This window comes from Portunus trituberculatus, chromosome 19 (genome assembly GCF_017591435.1).
Source record: "Portunus trituberculatus isolate SZX2019 chromosome 19, ASM1759143v1, whole genome shotgun sequence".
NCBI classification, from domain to species: Eukaryota; Metazoa; Arthropoda; class Malacostraca; order Decapoda; family Portunidae; genus Portunus; species Portunus trituberculatus.
In genome coordinates this window covers 10065231-10090328 of record NC_059273.1, presented here as the reverse complement: position 1 = coordinate 10090328, position 25098 = coordinate 10065231, and the positions used below count along the sequence as shown (strand labels likewise).

At 39.9% G+C, this 25098-nt stretch overlaps 3 protein-coding genes across 14 annotated transcripts in view; 2 read left to right on the top strand and 1 right to left on the bottom strand.

The window, feature by feature from the left end:
* The window catches only part of LOC123506345 (atlastin-like), a 47647-nt gene extending 44461 nt beyond the window's left edge, over positions 1 to 3186 (top strand). For all 12 annotated transcript variants that reach the window (XM_045258351.1, XM_045258349.1, XM_045258342.1 and 9 more), the window contains one exon: positions 228 to 3186. In XM_045258351.1, the coding sequence (XP_045114286.1) occupies positions 228 to 344 (117 nt within the window). In that variant the 3' untranslated portion in view covers positions 345 to 3186. The remainder of the gene's footprint in view (positions 1 to 227) is intronic.
* On the bottom strand, positions 889 to 8897 carry LOC123506346. Its single transcript, XM_045258354.1, has 11 exons — positions 7977 to 8897; positions 7829 to 7859; positions 7393 to 7522; positions 6909 to 6999; positions 6522 to 6658; positions 6227 to 6399; positions 5885 to 5975; positions 5520 to 5700; positions 5162 to 5389; positions 4880 to 4991; positions 889 to 4525 (listed from the first exon to the last, which is right to left on the bottom strand). The coding sequence occupies exons 1-11, from the start codon at positions 8034 to 8036 to the stop codon at positions 4299 to 4301; spliced, it is 1461 nt and encodes a 486-aa protein (XP_045114289.1). The 5' UTR covers positions 8037 to 8897; the 3' UTR covers positions 889 to 4298.
* Positions 8898 to 9408: 511 nt separating this feature from the next.
* The window catches only part of LOC123506341, an 85898-nt gene continuing 70208 nt past the window's right edge, over positions 9409 to 25098 (top strand). Inside the window, exons 1-3 of the mRNA XM_045258332.1 lie at positions 9409 to 9537; positions 11279 to 11485; positions 13585 to 13637. The gene's annotated coding sequence lies outside the window, so the exon portion shown is untranslated. The remainder of the gene's footprint in view (positions 9538 to 11278; positions 11486 to 13584; positions 13638 to 25098) is intronic.

Genomic DNA, 25098 nt, shown 5'->3' with positions numbered 1-25098 from the left:
GTGAAGTAAATTAAGTGTCATCTCCATGTACTTTTTGTGTGAGGAGTGTGATGTGCAGGATGGGTAGAGGAGTGTATCTTTGGTGGTGTTTCATCTTACTTGTAGTTATGCAGCACTGACCTGTAAGGTGGTGTGTTTGGCCTAACTCTTTTACCACATGGTTTCTATTTTTCAGCATTTGTTGGGAATATAATTTACTCAGCTTGACTTATACTTTCTCCCAACAGGTCATACACCCTATATACCAAACATACATGGAAAAGCACTTGAAGGAGGCAGCTGAACAAGCAGCACAGCAAGCCATCAGCAGCACCTTGGCCAATGGAAAGGTGAAGAATGCGTGATGCTCCATTACTACCGCCGCCATCGCCACCTCCTCCGCTTCACCTCTCAACACATTCAAAATTTGATTCTTCACTGATGTCATTTTGATCATCACCATATTATATATATATATATATATATATATATATATATATATATATATATATATATATATATATATATATATATATATATATATATATACTATATATATGTATGTAACAAAAGGATATTGTTGTTAGAGGTTTATTCAAAATATTTTTTGTGAAAGAGTGGAAAGGATGGACACATGCCCTATTTGATATTACCATAGAACAATATCTTTTGTACTCCCTGGTCCTTAAAGTTTGTTGTTGCCTCAGCTGAGTCTTGATGGCAAATTTTTACCTCTGTGTGAAAGTGGAAAATTATTTAGACCATTTTTGCATTTTGTTGATGCTTTGGAGCTTGTGTGTTAGTGAATGTTTGCTTCTTGAGATTCTTTTTGTTCTCACTTGTTATGTTTTCTTTTTTTTTTTTCCTTCAAGTGCCAAATGTTCTGCAGTTATGCAGTTTTCCTTCTTGTATAATGTCCAGTTGCCATTGTCGTTTAATATCTCGTAAACATTTTTCAGTGTTATTTGTCACAGATGTCGAGTGAGGCAGTGATGCACAAACCAGCCCGTGAATTCCTCCAAAATGTTATCAGAGATTCATTGATATGTCCATGGCAGTGTGTCAGCTTTTTTAAGAGTGATGTTCAATTTTTTGTTTTAGTAATTCCAAGGTCTTGCTGATATTCTAAAACCTTTTCTTACTTCTTACTGTTATTTCTGGGCTCTGTGGTTATGTCTCTCACATGCTTATGATGCAACCTTGTTTTTCTTGATTTATTTAAACACTTAAAAAAGTAATCACTAGCCATGCTAGTGTATTGTTGATACTGAATTATAATTTGGATGGATTTTATTTTTATACAGCAAATGGAAACTTATCAGTGATAGCTGTAAGGTTATCTGGTAAATCACCACATATTTCACATACTGTTGAGGAAACACTTGCAATTAGTTCTTCATTATAGAGAAAGAATTGGGTTGTAGGGAAGGTTGGTGATGATAATAACAGTTAAGTTTTATTGTAGATAGATAAAAGATACCTTGAGTGATGTGTATGTTTTTTTGTGATCTGGTTACAACGCTTTTAATGACTCATAGCCATTTCTAGTGTATTAGAGGACAATAACACAGTTTGTATAGTTATTTCTTAAAGATTTTTACTAAAGTAATAAAAAACCATGACTCATTGAGCTGCTCAAGTATTTATAAATTTGAAAGAGATTCAGATATTTGCTCCTTGTAAAGAAGACTGAAAAATCAAATCCATATACATCTTCTTACTAAATTAACTTATATTTTGTACATGTCTTATTACAGTTCCAATATCATCTAGTAGTACTTAAAAGAGGTTTATGGTTTGCCTCCATGTTTCATTACACCAAATAAATATTGTCACCGTTTACTATGTGTAAAGTTTGGGATTAAGTATTCTGTGTTGATTGCAATTGAAATGTCAGTAGCTTCACTTAGCTTACCTCCTTTATAGGAGTAAACTAAAGTAAAATAGGTAATTCTAAAGATAGACATTGTGCTGATGATGTCAGTTTTATTTAATGTTGTAGATTTTTCTTCTTCAATGTAAATAGCTATATTAATGTTTGAAGTTACTAGCATTATCAAAGTGGAAATTTGAAGGTGTATATGTGTGAGTGAGTATGTGTATTTATCAAGTTTTATTTACCTTATAAATGTACACAGGATACGAACTAAGCTAATGTTGTCCCTAATGTGTGTGCATGTATTTGAGTGTGTGTTGGAGAGAGAGAGAGAATGCATTAAATTAGTCTCACATTTTTACAGTATATCATGAAATTGATCATATTTGGTGTGGGTATCCAGGTTCCACAAGCTTCAAGATCCTTGTAAAGAGTTCCTTTTTATGATGAAGTCTGAAAGTAATCATTGAAGCTGGAGTAGAACTTGCAGCCGCATCCTCAAATCATAAAAGGAGATAAACCTTGTATTTGGTTGTTGGGGTGTACAGTATAAGTTACAAGAGCTCTAGGCTGAAAGTTCAAAAAATCTACTTGAAATGTAAGTGGTTGTCCAAACTGTGCAGCATCTTGATAACAGACCAGCAGCATTGTTGTTGGCATTGAGGTGCAGATTTATAACCAGCTTTTTTCAATATTTCATTCATTCATTGAATTGGCTTTTTATATAGCAAGAGCAAATAAGCTTGTTAGTTTCATGCATAATTTACTCAAGCTAATGGGCTTACTTTTATTAGGAAATTTCTAGTACCTACCCTCTCACTGTGTCAGATTTCTTAACCCTATTTTGGAAGACTTGAAATTTTAGGAGTTTTCCTTTAATGTTTAGGTATGTACCAGATACTACTTCACTACAGCAGACATGCTTAGTGAGATGCATTCAATGCCCAGTACATAGATTCCTAACAGTTTAGCTGTTGCTGACACTGCTGCTGCTGCTGCTGCTGCTCTCTGGATGGGTGCCACATTTTGAGTTTTCCCAACTAATTGTTTGGCAGATGTTATTGCAGTCTGTCTCAAGTGCCTTGCCACATTCAGAAGGATTGTTGATAGTAGCTTAGTACAATATTTATGATGTATCAAATATTCTGGTTCTCACAGACGGTGGGTTTTGACTTGTATTTATTTTTTATTCATATATTTTTTGTTTAAGTTAAAAGGCTGCTGTTGTATGAATTTTCAATGTCTGTGACTAACAGAAACTGGATCTTTCAAATTTTCTTTAACTGTGGTTCTAATATTTGATATTTTTATGTTAATGAAGTTTACAAAGAGTTTGTATATATATTTCCCCACTACAAAAACAATTCTGTAATGATTAAGCATGACTGTAGGTTTAATCTTTGCCATGGTTAATGCTCATTCCATAGTGATTATATACACTGGTCTGGACAGAAAATTGCTCTAGTGCCTTGATATTTTCATCCCACATCAAGAAGGCAACCAGACCCTTCACAAGTTATGAGTTATTAATCATGTTTATATTTCTTTGTTTAGTGATTTGACTTGTCCTCAAGATCACTAGTTGAAGAAGAAATCATACAAAGTAAGGCAGGTTAGTGAAGAGGTAAAAATGCGGCAAGAACTGGATCAGATAGTGTAATCTCTTTAATTATGTAGTATTCCTTGTAGACGGGAGTGCATAAAACATAAGTGTCTTCTCTTTTTTAGTTGTCAGCCTATAATTTCCTTGCCTAAGTTATTCTAGGCAGCTGTCTATCAAATGCTTAGAAGGGAAATAGTCAGACAGTCACTAGTTAGTTACCCGTATGCAGAAATGTTCCACGAATCCCAGAATAGAAAATAACGGAATGTGCAAAACTCATAGAATTAAACATTTTGAACCCGAGAGGAATACAAATTTTACGCCTGATATGTTGTGTTGCTGGGCAAAGGACGACTAGCCTTTCTTAGTAATACAAATTGCAAGGACACAACTTTTACTTTGAGCAGATTTTAATTCAATTGTGAAGAGACAGTTATGAAAGTTGTCAGGTACATTGTACAGTATATTTGCTGCTGATAACATGTTTAGAGTTCTGATGCGGCACAAGCACGTGGAGTCCGTAGGTGTCCCACATGTAACACCCACAATTATCCTGACTATTGTAAATCTATTTACAGAAGATACTGTTTGTTAGCTTATGTAAAATTGTAAAAATTTAAAGAGCATATTCATCGACATCCAACCAGTACATAATTATACACCTACATGTCAAGGCCAGTACCCCTCAAATAATAATGGATTGTATTTAGTTATTTTATGATAATAGCCATCAAAATATCTGCCAAATTGTCTCGAGAACTACCGCATAATTTTCCAGGCAACTATCACTGGATACTGGTCTGTAACATCTCCATGACGTGAAGGTAGTAGCCGCATCATTCACTGAAAGGGAGGCCTGAGAAAGTCCCTGAGGTCATACTTCTGTTGGTGGTCTTTGATGACAGTGTCCAGAGTAGTGGCATGCGCCAGCACAGCAGTCCGGTGTAAACGAGAGGCAAGAAGGCACATTAGGCCGATCCCCAGGAGCATACTGACTCCCAGCAGTCCTGAGAGAACCATGAATGTAGCACAAGATTGGTACAGTGCCTCTGTGCGTGTGAAGAATTCTGGAATAGCAAAGGTGTATTTCATTCGAGTCATTTCATATCAAACATTTATAAATCGTATATATTTATTGAAAACGTCGCTCCAAGTACTAAAGAATCAATCATGTGAAGGAATGAGTGACGCCTGAAAATTAATCAATGTTCATACTCTGTTGCTTTGGTCTATACAGGCAAAAACGGCATGGCGACACAGACTTAGATGTGCACTGGTTATGTATGTGACAAAATACGAAATGAAGGGAAGCGAACATAAATCATCATGGTACGATGAAACATTCCGTACAGGTCTTCCTCTATTTTACACATGTACATTGTTTTTTTGACTTGTGAAGACAGAAAACGTATAAAGCTCACCTTCAGGCACGACGACAGTGAAGCCAACGTTATTACCCAAGTTCGTTGAGTTTTTGCCAGGCCCCGAGGACTGGGCTAACGCCTTGGGACGTGCAACTGCTTCCTCGGATCGCTAGGATCAAAAGTAATGTTCGTCACTGATGCTATACGTGTATTTCATGCCGTTACATTTGTTGTTTAAATTAATAACTTATCTAAAGAAAATATATATCCATTAAAAAAAGAAAATAAATGCGTGAAGTGCCGCCCTTTGTTCTCAGGAGATAACTGTGGCGCACTCACATTGACGGTTTCCTGAGCGGGGTCGGGGGTGGTGAATATCAAAGCTTCAGTCGAGGAAGGAGAGGCTAAGGAGTCGTTAGCCGGAACTGTGGAGTGGTCGGACATGAGTGCTGGGAATGAGGTGTTGGTGTGGTCATCAGACACTTCCAGCAAACCCTCAGCGTACAGTGTCACTCGCCTCCGCCGCCGTCCGTAGCCCGTTGGTGCGTCAAGGCTGTAGCAAAGATCCTGCACAGAAAAGTATTTATATTGATACAGTAATGGGGGAGAGAGATAAAAGTCTATATAAGGTGAAGTAAATCAACTTTCTGTAAGGCAGCCATTGTCTGTATGAGAAGGGCGTGTGGGTACGACTGACCGCCATGCAGTCTCTGAAGTCGATGCACGCCTTGATGGTGGTGTGGATCCACAGTTGGGATGACTCCGTTACCTTGGAGTCTAGCATAAAGGCCTCGAAGTCCAGGATCACCTCCTTTGAGTTCTCACCGATTTGTCGAGGGTGTTGAGGCACGATGGAAGAATATTCCTGCACTCGGCACCTGCAGATCACGTGTTCACTGTAGGGATTCTAGAGAGATTCTACAGCATTTCATGATCAAAGAAGCGCCTTATTGCTTCATCAGTCTTAATTTGACAATCATAACACAAACAATACAGAGCAATAGTATTTCTTCTTTACACTTGAATTGTAATGTCACAAAGAAGAAAGTAAATGCCACAAACCCTTCACTGACGAGGACGACGTGGCCGGGCATCTTTGCCTCGTGGGGATCACTGGAAACAATCACTTCCATGAGCTTCAAAAACTTCCACGCTGCAAGTATGAACCTTGATTTATGGACGTCCCTCTTAGGTTGGAGAGTTTTCTTTATTAAAACTATTAATTTTATTAATTCAATCACAAACAAATTTCATCTATACTGAAGGAAACCTAAAGACAATTGTCCATGTGAGGTACGGTAGTGATTATTGGGTGTGCTATACATAATGTAATAATCACTGGAAGTATAAGGTAACAATAAGACAGTATGAGTCTGGACTGAGAAGAGGATGCGTGACGCTTACTTGACTGGCTGCCGATGCTTGCACGAAGTTGGAGTTTGGATCCGATTGGGACGGCCTGGCTTGGTGTGAGAGCCTCCCCTGAACTAGCTGATACCTTGCGGAACAGTGCCACATCGTATTCCAGGCGGTCGGGAGTCTCCTTCACCATGCCAGACACCCTTCCTAGGGGCGGTCTGTCACCGATGAATAACAATATCGATTTTAATATATTCTTGGGAAATATAGTAAGTTATGAAAACGGAAACCTTTAAACAACTAAAGAATACAGTAAGTATTCCTTATTAAAGACACTTACAGCGCCCCAGCAAAGCTGGCGACACGGTTCTCAGTCACAATGGGTGCGGTTGGTTTACACATGACCAGCACTTCCTTATCGCTGGCCAGCATTACTCCTTCCAGCTGGGGGAACCGCACCCGCACTGTGGCGTACCCCTGTGGATTAGAGATCTAACTATTGTATTTGACGTCAGTTGAGGAGACAAATCCACAACAGCTAATATTTAAAAAAAATGTGCTACGTCATTGTCATTCCACATACACAACAAAAAGACTGAAATGTTTTTTGCCAATATATTCTAATTACTGTTTGATAATTATACAGTGTTGAAATGCAACGAAATTGAGGAATGAAATAGTTCGTTGGCCATAACTCCCTTGAAATCTCCAACACTGTACTACTCACGTCCTTCTTCACCACGCCGCAGCGAGAGAAGTCTGTCACCATGAGGCTGTACACGTACTGAGAGTCCTGCTGAATCTGACACATCGCATCTCTGCAACCAGTCAGCCGGGCGACGAGAGGGCGAGGGCCACGATGTGGGGAGAGAATAGCGGCAGGTAAGTGAACATCTTCATCTCGATTTCATCACTATATCACTGTTCAGGAACAAGCATGATTGGTGAATACTTGGAATAATGTCCGTCTGTCTCAGTAAGCTACAGAGAAGGAAACACTGAAACATCCAGGCCAGGATTGCTGGAGGAGAATGAATTGCCTGCCATTTCTCATCCAGAAAATGCTTAGATGTACATGATGGTTTCGCTAGAGACCAAGATGTTTTTTTTTTTTTCATTTCATCGTTCAAGAAGCTTCTGCCATCACTCAATTAAGATCTAAAGATTATAACTCACATTTAAGGCCTTGCACTACACCTGCCACTACTTACGTCACGGTGGTGGTAGTGTCGGCGAAGCGAGGGTGAGCACGGAACCCTTCAGGCTTCCGGATAAGGGCAGTCAACTTTTCGTGTCCCTGACTCCCGCCATCCTCACCAAAATCACAATGGATGTCTGCCACTGCAAGACCAAGAGTTGCAAAATATTGCAGATTAGGTGTAAAGAAAAGGATACGAGCAGCAAAATCATCCATAAACAGATAAACAGATAGACAGACAAATGGCGTTTTGAAGTATAGACAAACGCGTATCACCAAATAAAATAGTATAGATGCATCACATAAGAAAAAGAAGCTTCCTTGTAATGTAGGTAGGAACAATAAAACCCTTCACTTCCCGCGGCGAGGCTGGAAGGGAGGTGACCATGTGAGACTGCATGGTGGCTTTGAAACGTGCCACAATAGCGGCTTGCTTCCTTGGCACTCACCTTGGTAGTCATGGGTGAGCGCCTTCACCACCTGTAACATAACAGACAGGTTTGTTATTTTGACCACCGTTGTAAGGTTTTTAAATTAGTACTTCATATCTTGTGCTAACAATAATAATGCTAACAACAAATATTGCATAGCACTCACACACGGGTTCAGTAGCAGCAGCAGCAGCAGTAGCAGGAGGCACAGCGGGGGAAGGTCCATCGTTGCGGTATGACAAAGTCTAGTCTTTTGTTCAGTGAGATGCACATGTATTTGTTTTCATGAATTTAAAAGTTCCTAATATGCGTCCAACAAAACTTTCCAAGGCCTTATGTTAATCACATCGAGGATCTGCCAGGCGGCGACGCTATGATGATGTTGTAGTGGTGACACACCAACTATGGTAACCATGATCATCATCACCACGAATTACAACTTGATGCACCGAACTGTTAACATTTCTGGCCTATACTGAAAAAAAAGTACCATCAATAGCATTGGTTCGATCAACACAGGGTACAACAAGTGCTGTAGACAAACGCACGGTACAGGCACCCGCCTTTCCGCACTTCCCGCGCCTCCTGGCTTGCTGAGCGAAGGGTTAGTCTGTCACTGAACGTAAGACTGACTACAAACCCCACTAATTTCTAGAAGCAAGTGAAGATGTAGCCTAGATCCTTGCGAGGCGCCCGAATTCCACGCGGGCGGCTGCTTCTGTGTGTGACGATGCAGGACTTGTGAGTGGAAGACGTATTCTCCGCCCCTCACACGGTGACACACTTGTCATGCACGCTGCACCACACATCACTTATCACTCATCACACACCACCCCCATAACGGACTGTGATACTGAACTCCAGTTTACTTCCAGACTTAACGGCACTTTTTTTTTTTTTCAACCATATTTTTTTTTAATTGTTAATCAATTGTTACTCAGTTTTGTGAATAATTTGTCTTAACGAAGTGCAGTAATCAGTCACACATTACTACCAATGAAAGGATTCGGATGATTGAAGAACATTGCACTTTCGAGCACATTCCAGAGGGGCAGCGCATTTTAAGGACCACACCACACTCGGCTATAGTCCTGCTGATTTCTTCGTTTTCTTAGGTAGTACAGGGACAAGTTGCTGAAAAAAAAAAATAGCCCCTTGAAAGTAACAATAACTAAATCTTACTGTGTCATCATGTCATGTATAATTGGTGGCTTGGTCGAGGCCCGAGGCAGGAGTGTCGCATTGAGGGGCGGGGCGGGGCGGGGCGGTGGTGCGTCACGCTCCTGCAGGAAGGCTCCGTCTCGGAGGGCCTGGAAGAATGGGTCAGGTAGGGCGGAGACACCTTAGATACTGTTACCGTGTGGCTGGGGAGGGATGTTAAAGCGTTCACTGATACCAATGTGAAATCAACGTGACACTAATGATATTCTCACGGACTTCATGTTGTTCCTTGAAATTGTTTCTCTTTTTTTTCGGCAAATACGTGAAAGAAACAATTCAGTGATTAGGTGTGGTCGTCTAAAGCTATAGCTTCAACGTGTTCCTTGTTAAAGTCTCTCTCTCTCTCTCTCTCTCTCCAAAGAAAAGAAAGAAAGAAAAACATTAGCACAAGATCTTTTCATGAGCCATTCTGAACACTCTCCAGTGCCTCGGAACACTACATGACAGAAAACAGATATAACACCACTGCGCATCGAGGCAGCATCAAAACATCACGTAGTACTCAGGTATTATATATATTTTTACGTATTAACATGTACTTTTTGAGGTTTTATTGACTAATTACTAGTGCCCTATTATCTGTGGATTTATTTGGATAGGAATGAAGCAAGTAAACAAGAGTAATGGCAGATGAAAGCATTTAAATCTCTGTGTATTGGTGTCAAGTCCATCATTGTGTCCTGCTTGTGTATTTTTACTATTATCAACATCGGTGTGGAATTTTAATGACTTTCCGATGCTTCGCTGTCTGAATGGAGAGTTTCGGACGCCAGCTGTTCAAACGGTGTGAATACTCCCTGTAAAGTGAGGGTAGGAGTGTTTCTCTATAAAGGGCCCTGGGGCAAGGAGGATTGTGTGAATGAGTGACCACTGTTATATTTGCCTTGGCTATCCCTCTGTTTAGGAGACAGCCTTGGTATGTATGTATTGTTGTTGTTACCTTTATCATCATTAATAACAGGGCAAGTGATTTAACCTGCTTCACTCATTTCCATCCATTCTCTTTATGTAGAAATAATTTCCAGATATTCACACTGATGTACTTTTAAGAACAAATCTCTGTTCTAGCACAACTCTTTCAGAACCATCTCTCTTCATCCCAATTTTTTTGATACTGGGAATGCTCACATTGACTTAAACTTCATCCAATACCTTACAATACATTTACCATGAAGGGAAAGTAATGTTATTGGTAATTTCAGTTATCAATTTATTAATAAAAGCAGCATCAACAACAGAACTGACCATGTACAAAGGTGTGTGGGAGGCCACTCAAAGAATCATCACTAGCAGTGGCTATAAATGTTATGACTGATGATAAACAGTAACCATAGTAAAGAAATTGTACTGAATACTGGACAATGCAGAAAATATGACAGACATTTACAACATACGACAATAAAAAGAAAAAAGATAGTTTAATAAATCATGAAAAGATAAATATATAAATGAATGAACATGAGAATGATTACTTGAGTATTCTAAATGAAAATGTATTGTATAAAAGAATGTCAATAAATTTTTACTGCCTTAGTTCAATTATGCCAGCTAGTATGTAATCTTATTTAATTTCAGTGAATTTATTTCTTTATTATGATTCTTTATTTGGCTTTGCTTTGTTTCTATGGAGAGCTTTATGTTAGCCTGTGTAGCATTGAGGTGCTGCCTGTGAGAGGAGCTCCAGGGCCAGGAGTACTTAGTGGCTGTCAGCAAGTGACTGAACAAAGCACTGACCATTCAGTATTAAACATCACTGCAGAGGCTGTCTTTGCTGCAAATGTGGCACCTCACTCACTCACGATACACCCTTGTTAGTAGTGCATAGCAGGGGAGGCACTCACTCAAACTGACCCCCATGACTCTGGTCAACAAAGAGCATGCAAGGGTCAGTGACCTACACAAGGCAGGTCTACAGCACTCACATCTCACCATCTAACATTGCCATCCAGGTGTTTATCCATCCTCCTCCTCCTCTGCTGTACGTCTGTGCTCTTTACACATTTTCTACAAGTTTGTCTTCATCCTTAACAATTAGTAAACTAGTCAGATTTTGCTATTGACATCAAATTTTTATCTTTTGTCAGATTTTAAGAAATTACTGCAAAATCTGAAATTTTAATGAAATTATCAGACATTCTTCAGATTTTTTTACATCTTGTATTTCTATTAATTTATTTTTATTAGTTATTTGTTTTTATATTAATGTTTATTGATTTATTTACTTATTTTATTTGAATTTTTTGGCAGGCAAACACCAACGGATGAGACTCGTCAAGCTGTCAGGCGTGAGGTTCCTTCTCATTGGACACAGTCACGCACTTCCAAAAATAAGTTGATGTGACCTCTTCAGCTTTGTATCCCTTGTTTGGTCAATTGTTCTTTGTTCTTTTCATCCTGTGGAAGGGACACAGTAGAACATGGAGTCAACAGATCTGCTGACATCTAACCTCTGAGGTATATTTCCCAGACCTGTACAAGGAACTTTATCTCTTACAATCCTTTCTTCCTTCCTTCCTTCCATGCAATCCCAGCACAGTGAGAATCCCTCTATCTATTTCCTCCTGTCTAGTCTGCCATTCTGATTCACCTGTGACTCCCACAATTGTCTCTACAAGTCTACCTCTCCGTCACTCTAATCTACACCATTCCACAATAAGGTGTTCTGTCGTCAGATGTTATAGAAATTACAGGTACTGCAGTTCCTTTCCATAATCTTGCACCTATTTCATTCTGGCTAATTGATCTATTACCTGCAGTAATTATTATGCACGTCATCCTCCTGGCTTTTTCTTCATTTAATTACTTCATTTTCTCTTCCTCCCTTTTTGTTAACTTCTAAACTTGGGTATGTATATTTGTCTACTACTTTCAGCACACTGTTCCCAAGACCCACTGGTTTCCCCCTGTGCTGTCATATTCTATCATACATTTCCTGTCACTGTATCTAATGTTCCACTCCTTTCCATACTTCTCTGCTGTGCAAAGTAACTCCTCTATATCCTCTTCTCAGCAAACACTAAGTCATCTGTGTATGCTAGCCATCCTAAACTACTTTTCCTAATTTTGCTCCCTTCTCCAATTTCCTAATCCTTATTTACAATACCGCTGTGTAAGTATTTAAGTGGCATAAAGGTTATAACGAAGGGGACATGAGCAAAGTTCTCAGGACCAGTAACCAGGATAGAACTAGAAATAATGGGTTTAAGATTGAAAAATTCAGGTTTAAGAAAGCAATGGGAAGAAACTGGATCTCTAACAAAGTGGTTAATGAGTGGAATGGACTCAGTAATTGTGTTAGTGCTGAGTCAATAGGGAACTTTAAAAGAAGATTAGATAAATTCATGGATGGAGATGAGAGATGGAATTAAGTTGCTTTGCTAACACATGGACTGGTACATGTAAACCTGATAGCCTCTTGCAGCTTCCCTATTTTGTTATTTTCTTATGTGTATGTTAAAGTGAGTGGGGGATCTCATTCAGCCCTGTCTCACTCCTATACTGTTTTCCATCCAGCCTGTGTTGATGTCTCCCAGTGTGGAGCTAATGTTATTATCATTAATTTTCCTGATCACCTGTCCCACCCTACCCTCTATTCCTGTATGTATGCTGACAGTTTAACCACTTGAATACCATGACGTGTTTTCATATTAATGCTGCTATTATTTGGTGATTTTATACAACTTCAGAAACTCATGTGGGGGGATTAAAATAGTGAAGACTGTGACCATAAATCTGACCTCCATAGACCTTCTGAATGTAAATATAATGGTTTAACTGTACACTAATCTCAAGGTAAAAATGTGTTCCAATATTGAAAGGGGTTAAATAGTTTACTCTTCTATCTGTTATCTCACTTCCTAATCTGTTTCTCCTTCCTATCAGCTTCTTAGATCAGTACAGTTCCTAAACCAGCTGTACCTTATCAAACTTTACTCTGCTCCTCTAACATATTTTTTTTTACCTACTTCATTGTCTTGATCACCCACCAAAACACTTCAGCCATTATTTGTAGCCCTAACAACAACAATAACAATAACAGCCACTACAACTTTATATTCCTTTCCCTGCTTCACCTCCTCCCTTAAAAGTAAATGTCACTACTTTTCCTCCAATCTTGTAGCACTTCATTTTTTCTAGATTTCTCAGAGCATTAACACTAAAACGTAACTCTCTCTCTCTCTCTCTCTCTCTCTCTCTCTGATGGTAATTATGGTAACCTCTGTCATAACTCTCCTTGTCATTGCGTTTCCATCGTAACACTACTCGGGTCCAGGCAATGTTTGTTATGCATTTAACGGGGTAACAATTTAGTGACATTTATTCATCAAAACACACAAATAACGCGATGAATATTTGTTTTAATACTCGAGAAAGCAATAATATCAGAATTCCTTGCATAAAAGTTGTATAAAGCTTAAGAGCAAGTAAGTTTCATGAGTTAGGGAAATTCGGAGTAGCTGGAAAGTTGGTTGTCTGCAAGGGATCCAGGGAGCGGGAGGGACAGACGCTGGAAGGCTGCTTGGCTCTATTGTTTCTTGTATTGTTGCTTCCAGGCCCCGTGCACCTCGACGGAATGCACGGATGACAGCACCACACGAAGTCAAAGGTAAGTAGGCCGTGCATCTGCAGCATTTGTGTTTAGCGTGGCTGTGTTGTGTGTGACTCTTGCACAGGACAGGAAAGTACTGGGATGAGGGAGCTTTGTTCGTGGATTTATCATCTTAATTATGCCAAATGGAACGAAGTATTTCTTTCTTTAATCCCTTTAGTATTTTGACTCGTTTCCATATTCATTTTGCTTACTATTTGGTGATTTTGTACAGCTTCAGAAACTCATGTGTGGGATTTCAGTAGTGAAGACTGTGGTCATTAATTTTTGACCTCCATAGATCCTTCCTAATGGTCTAATCGTACGCAGATCTCAAGGTAGAAATGTGTCCCAGTGCTGAAAGGATTCATATCTTGCGGGGATGGATGTGGAGTAAGAGTCGTGTGACTGTCTCTGTGTTAGATTTAGAATGTTGTCGTTTTCAGCGTTCATTATCAGAATTGTATGGTTATAATTTCAGTGCCAATTAATACCGACTGCGAGAAACTGCCAGTACACACACACACACACACACACACACACACACACACACACACACACACACACACACACACACACACACACACACACACACACGTAATATGAAGAGAGGCATATCCGTCAGAATTATCAAATGTTGCTTCTCCTTAAAAGAATAATGATAATAGATTAGTGAAATACATTAACAGAGGAAGGAAGTGGCGTGAACAAGCGATGAACATATGATAAGAAAATGATAAACTGATTAAACAAAACATGTAACGACATTGACAATCGTGTAAAAGTTGGAGATGCATGCAAATAAGTAAACACACACACACACACACACACACACACACACACACACACACACACACACACACACACACACACACACACACACACACACACGAGACCAGTTATCACGATATTTGTATTTATAAAAAATCTGAAATATAAGAGTTTTGATAGCAAGTGTTATTGACTAAAAGAGAGAGAGAGAGAGAGAGAGAGAGAGAGAGAGAGAGAGAGAAATTTTCATCGGATATCACTGCGTTAGGCCTATATCGGAAGGACCACTAAAATATTGCGTGGGGCGGGGGTGATGGGTCTGAGGAAAGGGAGGACTAAACCTAAAGGGATCGATGGCTATTTGGACGCTAAAGGATCATGACGTAACACATGTGCCGTACCGTACGTGTGGGGAAGTCACCTTTCAATTCTCCCAAGCAAGAATAACGCTTAAGTATTTTCTCTCAATCTTTTTCTTTCTCTTCCTTTCTTTAAATGCACCTTTTCATTTTCCCAAGTTTAAATATTTTCCCTCTCTATCTCCTATTCTTTCCCTTCCTTTCTTTAAACGCACCTTTGAATTCTCCCAAGTTTAAATATTTTCCCTTTCTTTCCTTTCTTTCCCTTCCTTTCTTTAAATACACCTTTGAATTCTCCCAAGCAAAGGTGACGTTCATATATTTTCCCTCTCTGGTCACCTTTTCTTTTCCTTCCTTTCCTTAAATACACCTTTCAATTTTCCCAAGCGTGGATAACTTTTAAATATTTTCTCAATCCTTTTCTTTTCCTTCCTTTCTCTAAATACACCTTTGAATTCTCCAGGTAACATATAAATATTCTTCCTTTCTATCTCATTTTCTTTTCCTTCCTTTCCTGAAATACACATTTTAATTCTCAAGCAAAGGATAATGTTTAAAGATTCTCTCTCTCTCTCTCTCTCTCTCTCTCTCTCTCTCTCTCTCTCTCTCTCTCATTTTCTTTTCCTTCCTTTCTTGAAATATACCTTTTCATTCTCCCAAGCAAAGATTTAAATATTTTCCCTTTCTGGTCACGTTTTCTTTTCCTTCTTTAAATACACCTTTTAATAATTCTCCCAAGCCAAGATAACATTTAAGTATTTTTCCCTCTATCTCCTTTTCTTTTCCTTTTTCATTATCTTTTCGTATTGTTTAGTACGATTTTATTTCCCATCAGTGTTTTTTCCTTTTGTTTGATTTCTTATACTTGATTGGAGGGAAATTACCTATCGGGATTTGGCAGAAATATTATAAAGCTTTAAGTCATGCGAAACGTGGAGAGGAATGATCAGTAGTAGTAGTAGTAGTAGTAGTAGTAGTAGTAGTAGTAGTAGTAGTAGTGGTAGTAGTAGTAGTAGTAGTAGTAGTAGTAGTAGTAGTAGTAGTAGTAGTAGCAGTAGTAGTAGTGGTGGTAGTAGGTGGCAGTGGGTAGCAGCAGCAGCAGTAGTAGTGCAGTAGTAGCAGGAGCAGCAGCAGCAGTAGTAGTAGCAGCAGCAGCAGCAGCAGCAGCAGCAGCAGCAGCAGCAGCAGCAGCAGTAGTAGTAGTAGTAGTAGTAGTAGTAGTAGTAGTAGTAGTAGTAGTAGTAGTAGTAGTAGTAGTATGGGAACTAATTATGCAAATGACACCTTTTAAAATTTTTCGGGGAGATGTAAGAGGTGATGGTTGGTGGGAAGGGAAGGGAGGAGGAAAAGAGGAGGAGGAGGAGGAGGAGGAGGAGGAGGAGGAGGAGGAGGAGGAGGAGGAAGAAGAGGAAGAAGGGAGAGGAAGGTCAGTATTTGATATGTGATTGTTTATCAATTCCCATGTCTGACGGAGAGAGAGAGAGAGAGAGAGAGAGAGAGAGAGAGAGAGAGAGAGAGAGAGAGAGAGAGAGAGAGAGAGTCACTACGGTTTTATTGATTTTTCCCGTTCATTTATTTATTTTCCTCAACAAACCCGAGCGAGCGAGAGAGAGAGAGAGAGAGAGAGAGAGAGAGAGAGAGAGAGAGAGAGAGTGTTATAGTCTCGAATAAAAAAAGAGGAAGAGGATGAGGAAGATTAAGAGAAGGAGGATAGGGAGAAAAGGTCAGACACTTGGGGAGAAAAATAGGGAGATTTGTGGAAGCGATGGGAGGAAATAGGGAAATAAAATGGGGTGGTATGGCGTGGGAGTATTTTGGAGACAGGCTGAGGGAGTGATGTGTTGGGGAGGAGATGATGGGGGAGGGATGGGGAGGAGGTTGGGGAGGTGGGGAAGTGGGGAACTACTGTGTACGGCTTTAAAATCAATACTGGGGCCAGGTTACATCTCCACCTGTTCCTCCTCCTCCTCCTCCTCCTCCTCCTCCTCCTCCTCCTCTCCTCTGCCACTACCTCATCTCATCCCCGCTCTTCTCCCCCCTTCCTGCTTTCCTCCTACCCTTTCTCTCTCTCTCTCTCTCTCTCTCTCTCTCTCTCTCTCTCTCTCTCTCTCTCTCTCTCTCTCTCTCTCTCTCTCTCTCTCTTTTATGTTTCAATTTATTTCTCTCCTTCCTTTCTCTTTTTACTTCACTTTATGTCATGTCTTCTCTCCTTTCTCCATTATCGTAAACTTTCCCTCCCTTCTCCCCTCCTCTTAACTTTCACTCCCTTCCTTCCTTTAACTATCTTTCTCTCCTTTAACTTTCCTCCCCTCCTTCCCTCCGCTCCATTCTTCCTTGCCTCCCACACAAATGCAGTGTTGCCACCAATCCTTCTTCCTCAGCAGTGGGGATGTGAAGAATGATGTCCATGGTAGTTTATTGTCATTACCATCACCACCACCACCACCACCACCACCACTGCCGCTGCCAGTTATCAAGTGACCACACGAGCCCCGAGCAATGGCTAGTCCCGTGTTTGAAAGCGCTTCGTTCTCTTGTCAGGACTGTCTTTAAAGGGAATTGTTACGTGATGATTTAAAGTCATAATCAGAAACGCTTCCTTCTCTCACCTCGGCCATTTTCAAAGACTGCAGAGACGATTAGCTGAGTTTTATAGAGTGTTTTTCCTGTTTATAATGCGCAAAAACTTGTTTACATGTCACGAGAACTACAGAAACATCCTTAAAAACCCGCGTCACTTCAGCTTGAGCCTTTTGAAAATAGTGAAGGTCCAGAGCGGAAGTGTTTCAGAATATGGGCCTTAGTCTGGTTTTACATGGCCACTTTCCTTGTTTATTGTCAGTATAGTCATGAAAACTTAAAAAAGATATATTAGTAACTTGCAATGTACACTTTTTTTTCCCTCCTACACGCTCAATGTACACTTTTTTTCTGTTCTAGATATTCTCTCTACACAGTTCTTTCAAACACTACTTCCAAAATGTAGTTGGAGTGACACGAATTTTGAAAGGTTGTTTGGTTCTGGTGACAGGTTAACAAGATTTCTACATTAAGAACTGGAGAAACGCTTGGGACTCCCGTTAATCATCTCTGTGGCCTTTGAAAACAGTGGTGGTGAGAGAGAAACACTTATGACTTACAGAAGCTTAATTTGGTGGATAGTGAGAGAGGAAGTGCACACCCAATGCTGTAAAGTCCCGCTAAACTTCGCAATGCAAGAAGGGAAGTGTAGGTATACGAAAGGTGGTGGCGGTGGTGGCGGCGGCGGTGGTGGTGGTGGTGGTGGTGGTGGTGGTGGTGGTGGTGGTTACATGATACTGTCTAAAATGTCGCTGGTAGGCGTGGTAATGAAAAAAAAAATAAATGAAGACACCTCTGGAATTAAATTGATCTTTTGTATTTTGAACATTTGAATATTTCCTTGTCTTGTTTTTATTATTCATTTATTTATTCTTTTAGTGGAGTTGGATAGTTTACAGAATTCTCCCTCAATCTTCGTGTACTTTGTTAATCCCTTTCACTCTAAATAAGGTAAAGCAAAGAGTAAACAAATAAAATAAAATAAAATGATAAAGTATGACGAAGAGAGGGATGGGAGGAGGCTGGAAGCTGCTATGAGAAGAAAGCAAGGAAGGGGAGACGTGGGGAGGGGAGGGACGTGGAGGTGTGTGTGAGGGGGAGGCGGGAGGGGGGTGGCAGAGTGGAGATGATGGACAGCACCTTGGCCCAACAGATGTAATCAGCAACAGGTAATTTCCAAGGTCGCATCTCAGTTTCCACTCTGCTCACCAACCTCCACCTCTTCCACCCCTCCGCCCATCCCCGTATCATAGCCATCCTCCCCTCTCTTCCCCTCTCTCTCTCTCTTACTATCACCTTTCTTCATCCTCCCCTTCCGTCATCTCCCGCGTCCCTTCCTTCCCTCGTGGCAGTAAGATGTTTGACTTTCCTCTGATTTTCATCTTGCAAATTGGCTTCTTTTTTACGTGTATAAGTGTTTCTCTTTTCCGTATTTGCATTAGTTTATATATTAATCGAGTTTATGTCGTTCATTTACTCTTCTTTTTCTTTGTAGGTGTTTTCTGTCCTGTATTTTGCTATATTGTGCATTTGTTCATGTATTTTATTTATTGTTCTCGCGCCGGTCTTTCGCATCACAGGCTTCACATATTTATGCATGCGTCTCTCAGCTATCCACCTACAGAACGGCGAGGGTAAAGGTCATCTCGCTGCCACACAAGTCAGACGCCACTGCTGTTCCCTCTCTATTGCCACGGCGTGTGTAAATAAGTGTACAGGACAGCAAGAAACTATTTAAATGAATCACTAATGTACTGTTACACTTAATTTTCTTTCCATTTTTCGTATTTATGATATTTACACAGTGGTTATGTTTCTCCCTCTTTATTTCCATTGTTTGTGTAAATGCATGGACCGCAGGAACCATTTTCATTATAACTACTAATACACTATCTAATTTTCTTCCTCCTTTTTTGCATTTGTATTCTTTAGAGAGTGGTGACTATGCTGCTCTTTCTCGAGTGGTTATGCTTCTCCCTCTCTTTATTTTCATTGGTTGTGTAAATGCATGCATAGGACCGCAGGAAATATTTTGATTAAAACTTCTAATACACCATCTAATTTTCTTCCTCCTTTTTCGCATTTTTATTCTTTAGAGAGTGGTGTTACTACTGCTATTTCTTATTCCCGTTGTGTAAATAGGTGAACCGCGGGAAGTATTTTGATAATCCACTAGTGCACCGTAACAGTTTATTTTCTTTCTGTCTCTCGCATTTGTGTTTTTTCGATAGAGCAAAGGAGTGCACAGAAAGAGGAATTTAGGCTTTCTCTCCTGCTGTTCTCCATTTTTCAGCATCACGAACACTTGAAAATGTATCGATGTTTACAGAAAGAAAGGAGAGTAGAGGTTTATTTAATTATTTCTTTGTCACGGAAATATTATAAGTTCAAACTCGTGTCTAAAAGATGTTTGGTGGTTATAGGAAAACATTTCTCCAACTGTGATGAGATTAAGAACATGGTGATGAACTACTACTACTACTACTACTACTACTACTACTACTACTACTACTACTACTACTACTACTACTACTACTACTACTACTACTACTACTACTACTACTTGTTGTTGTTGTTGTTTCTCTTCTTCTTCTACTTCTACTTCTACTTCTACTTCTACTACTACTACTACTACTACTACTACTACTTCTCAGCCACTCTCACGTTCCACTTCTCGAAATGCTCCACACGCGTCACTCATTCATTTCTTGCCCTTTATTCAGGTCGCTTCTCGCCTCATGGACTAACAAAAGTTATTCCTACTCGTCATCTCATTCATGCCTGTCCTCTCTCTCGCGGGTCATTGCTTCCACTCACTGCTGCTCAACTCGCCTCTCGTGGCCTCGTCTCTCACGCCACCGCTGCTCGTCCGCCTCATCACCCTCTTTTCACTCGCATGTGCTGCCTCTTGACTTCATCTTTATAACGGGGACACCACCACCACCACCACCACCACCACCACCACCACCACCACCACCACCACCACCACCACCACCACCACCACTATCACTATACTACCAACCAATACCGCCACCACCACCATTACTGCTACTGCTGCTACTGCTACTGCTACTACTACTACTACTACTACTACTACTACTACTACTACTACTACTACTACTACTACTACTACTACTCCTCCTCTTCCTCTTCTTCCTCTTCTTTCCTCTTCCTCTTCCTCTTCCTCTTCCTCTTCCTCTTCCTCTTCCTCCTCCTCCTCTTCTTCTTCTTCTTCTTCTTCTCTTCTTCTTCTTCTTTCTTCTTCTTCTTCTTCTTCTTCTTCTTCTTCTTCTTCTTCTTCTTCTTCTTCTTCTTCTTCTTCTTCTTCTTCTTCTTCTTCTTCTTCTTCTTCTTCTCCTCCTCCTCCTCCTCCTCCTCCTCCTCCTCCTCCTCCTCCTTCCTTCTTCTTCTTCTTCTTCTTCTTCTTCTTCTTCTTCTTCTTCTTCTTCTTCTTCTTCTCCTCCTCCTCCTTCTTCTCTCCTCCTCCTCCTCCTCTTCTCCTCCTCCTCCTCCTCCTCCTCCTCCTCCTCCTCCTCCTCCTCCAGTTATTTGATTCTCCGACATACACCAAACAATTCTGTGGCCGCACATTTATTTACTGACATTGCTTTTAACAAACTAATATTTTTCCTCTCCTTGTCACTCCACCGAGGTCAGCGTGAGGGGTCATCGGGTGAGGTCAGCTGAGGTGAAGCAAATATAAACGATGTATTCTAGATTGTTCCAGATCGCTGCGTGGAACTTTTTTTTTTTTTTTCATGTCACGTAGAAAATAAAACAAAGTGGAATTGTTTTGTTTTGTTTATTTCTTTTTGCACTTGTTTTATATTTGGTTTGTGACTTTGTGTTGTTTATTTGTTGATTTTCTCCTCGTTGAGCGTTCAGTAAAATTGATTTCTTTATTTTTATTGTGTTTTTTTCATGTTTATCTTATTTATTTCAAACAACGAGAGATAAGAATGTGCAGTAAATCTAAACCTATTTATCTTTCATAGTTTTTTTTTATTGACAGTTCTTTATTTCATTATATAAATACGGTACCTTATATTTCATTTGTTTATTGTGCATTTCTTAATTTATTGTGATTATTTATGAAAACCTGGACGCGGCGTGAATGGCAGTGTATTTTATTATTCTGGCATTGTTGTATTTTGTTGCCTGTATTATTTCTTTCTTTCTTTTTCTGTCTAATTTTTAATCTCCATGTATAAGTAAAGAATAGAAATCAAAATAACGTGTGTGTGTGTGTGTGTGTGTGTGTGTGTGTGTGTGTGTGTGTGTGTGTGTGTGTGTGTCGCAGATTTTGTTTGTATATGTATCTGTTTATATCTGTTTATTCATCCTGTTTATCTTTCATACCACTCTACAATCTCTTTCTTTTTCTTCTTCTTTTCCATCTCCCTTTTCCTTACTTACATCTTATCATCCCAATTACTTTGTCTTATCTTTCCCTTCACATTTTCCCTTTCATCTCTCTATCCCCATCCTTTACCCATATTCCTACGTCTTTCTTCCTTTTTATAACCTTTATTCTTTCCTTCCTTCACATATTTCATCTTTCTTATCCATTTATTTAGTACTTTGCATCTACCTTCCCTTTATCTTTAACCTTTATCCACTACGACCTCATATATACTTCTAATACTCCCTTTACTCCCACGATCCTTTATCAGAACCCTTTCCTCATAGTTTTTTTTTCGTTCTTATCCAATTATTTAGTACTTTGCATCTACCTCCCTCTTATCTTTTAAATTTATCCACCACGATCTCATATATATGTCTAATACTCTCTTTTACTCCCACGATCCTTTATCAAAACCTTTCCCTCATAGTCTCTTTCCCTTTAGGTTTTCCGCAGAAGTATCTCCATTTCCAAAAACATTCTCTCCCCAACGCTTGCGTGCTTAGAATTCTGACGGGGAAGAGGGGAAGAGAGTGCTGACGTAAGGGGATTCTGTATGACGGCTTTTGGGGAGCGATGAAAGGGATCTGAGGGGCGAAGAGCTGGTGGTGGTGGTGGTGGTGGTGGTGGTGATGATGGTGGTAGAAAGAAGGGCAGTGTATGTAAAAATAAATGACTCTTCTTTTTATGGTTGAGAATCTGAAGTTGATGTATTTTTTTTTTTTTTTTACTACTACTACTACTACTACTACTACTACTACTACTACTACTACTACTACTACTACTACTACTACTACTACTACTACTACTACTACTACTATGTTGATAGAGAAGCTGCAGGAAGTCGTGGCTTATCTGTGGTCGGTCTCTTCAGGAGGAGGAGGAGGAGGAGGAGGAGAAGAGGAGAAGAAGAAGAAGAAGAAGAAGAAGAAGAAGAAGAAGAAGAAGAAGAAGAAGAAGAAGAAGAAGAAGAAGAAGAAGAGGAGGAGGAGGAGGAGGAGGAGGAGGAGGAGGAGGAGGAGGACAGAAATATAGATAGTAGAGAGGGTAGGTAGGTGAATTTTATGGAGAGAAAAATTAAGAGAACATGGAGGAAGAGGATTTGGAGAGGACCAGGGAGAGGAAGAGAGGAGGAACAAGGATGATGGGAAGGAGGAGGAGGAGGAGGAGGAGGAGGAGGAGGAGGAGGAGGAGGAGGAAGGAGGAAGAAGAGAAATAGACAAAACTAGACTATGAATCCTCACAACTTGACTCCTTGAACACTTCCTGCGTTAGGTAATCGAGAGAGAGAGAGAGAGAGAGAGAGAGAGAGAGAGAGAGAGAGAGAGAGAGAGAGAACACGCTTATGCCCTCCTCCTCCTCCTCCTCCTCCTCCTCCTCCTCCTCCTCCTCCTCCTCCTCCTCCTCCTCCTCCTCCTCCTCCTTCTTCTTCTTCTTCTTCTTCTTCTTCTTCTTCTTCTTCTTCTTCTTCTTCTTCTTCTTCTTCTTCCTCCTCCTCCTCCTCCTCCTCCTCCTCCTCCTCCTCCTCCTCCTCCTCCTCCTCCTCCTCCTCCTCCTCCTCCTCCTTGTACTACGTGAGTGCTGATGCTTCGTGACCAGACATACCACACGTAAACTTTTAAATTGTCACTTGAACTTGAGAAACCTTAAGAGTCATTAACTGAAAAGCGATTAGAGATGAGACGAAAGGAAACGAAAGAAAAAAAATAGTAAAGAAATGAAATAGGAATAAATAGAATAGAAAAAAAAAATGAGTGAGAAGATAAAAAGATAATAAACGAATCACTAGAAATAAAAGAGGCTGGTGAAAAAAAAAGAATGAAAAAAAAAAGTATGAAGGGGAGAAAGTGTCGGTAATCATATGCATTATAACAGCGTATTTCTGTGTGTGTGTGTGTGTGTGTGTGTGTGTGTGTGTGTGTGTGTGTGTGTGTGTGTGTGTGTGTGTGTGTGTGTGTGTGTGTGTGTGGTAATTTGATTGTGAGACTTACCTGGTGTTCATTGGCTTAGAGTTGACCTTTGCTCTGCGGTGCCAAAGATGGTTGTAGTGTAGTGGTGTAGTGGTGTTGTGATGGTGGTGATGGCTGTGTAGTGATGGTGAAGTGGTATAATGACGTTTTTACTCTCCATCGCTTAGTCATTTACCTATTTATCATCTGTTGTTCATTTATTTACGTACTTTCTCTTCTATTCCTCATATTTACTAACTCTAGCATTTATATCCTTCATTTATTAATCTATTCACATTTGTTTTCGTGTAAGTTCCTCCACCATCATCGCCTCCACCAGTAGCCAACAGCCAATCAGAGCACAGCAGGCCGCAGTGTTCAGCCAATCAGATCACAGCAGGCCGCAGTGTTTAACCAATCAATCTATCAATCTATCAACCTATTTATTAATTGTCATTTGTCTTTTTGTATTTTATGAAACCGTTTTTAAGTATTTTTTTTCTTTGACCAGTGTATTCATTGTGTTTCGTCATCCATTTATCAATTTATTTATTAATTTACTAAGATATCATTTTTCTGTTACCATTTTAGATTTTATCCTAGTATTTGTTTATCTTTATATCGTGGAACCTCATTCACATAAGTATATATATTAATACGATAACTATCACTGTGTTATCTCTATTTCCTCTTATCTCTGCTTGCCTCAATGAAAAATTGCGATGTAAACAAAGGGGCCGCCGTGGTACAGTGAAACCATGCGTGCTTTGGGGTCCGAGGGGTCTCCAAGCGCACGGGTTCGAATCCCAGGAGTCCACGGTCCGAGTGTAGGTTGGGCTTCCTCACTCGGGGCAACGATTTCCTAGCGGGTGGACTTTGATATAGGAGGTACCCCAAAAAGTATCCCCTTTAGCCCGTAAATTCCCGTGAAAAGCCCACATGGTATAAAAAAAAAAAGATAGAGAAGAAGAACACCATAACTTATCTTTGTGCTTTTCCTCTTATTCTTCCTCGCTTGAATGAATTATGAGAAAACAAAACTAAGAGGAAGAAAATATCATCACTTCACTGGTATTATTTTTTCTTACTCTATTAGAAAGATGAAGACAAGGAGCAAAAACACCGTAATTTTTCACTCTGTTATTTCCTCTTTTTTCTTTCCTTGAATGAAGAATTACGACAAAGAACTATAAGGAAAAAGAAATACCAACACTTTTCACTGGGATTATTTTCTCTACCCTTCCTTGCTCGAATAAAAGATGAAGACAGGGAACAAAAACACCGTAACTTTCACTGTGGTATTTCCTTTCCTTGCCTGAAAAATTTATGACAAACAAAACTATAATGAACAAAAATATCAACACTTCACTGGCATTATTTTCTCTTACCCTTCCTTGCTCGAATAAAAGATGAAGACA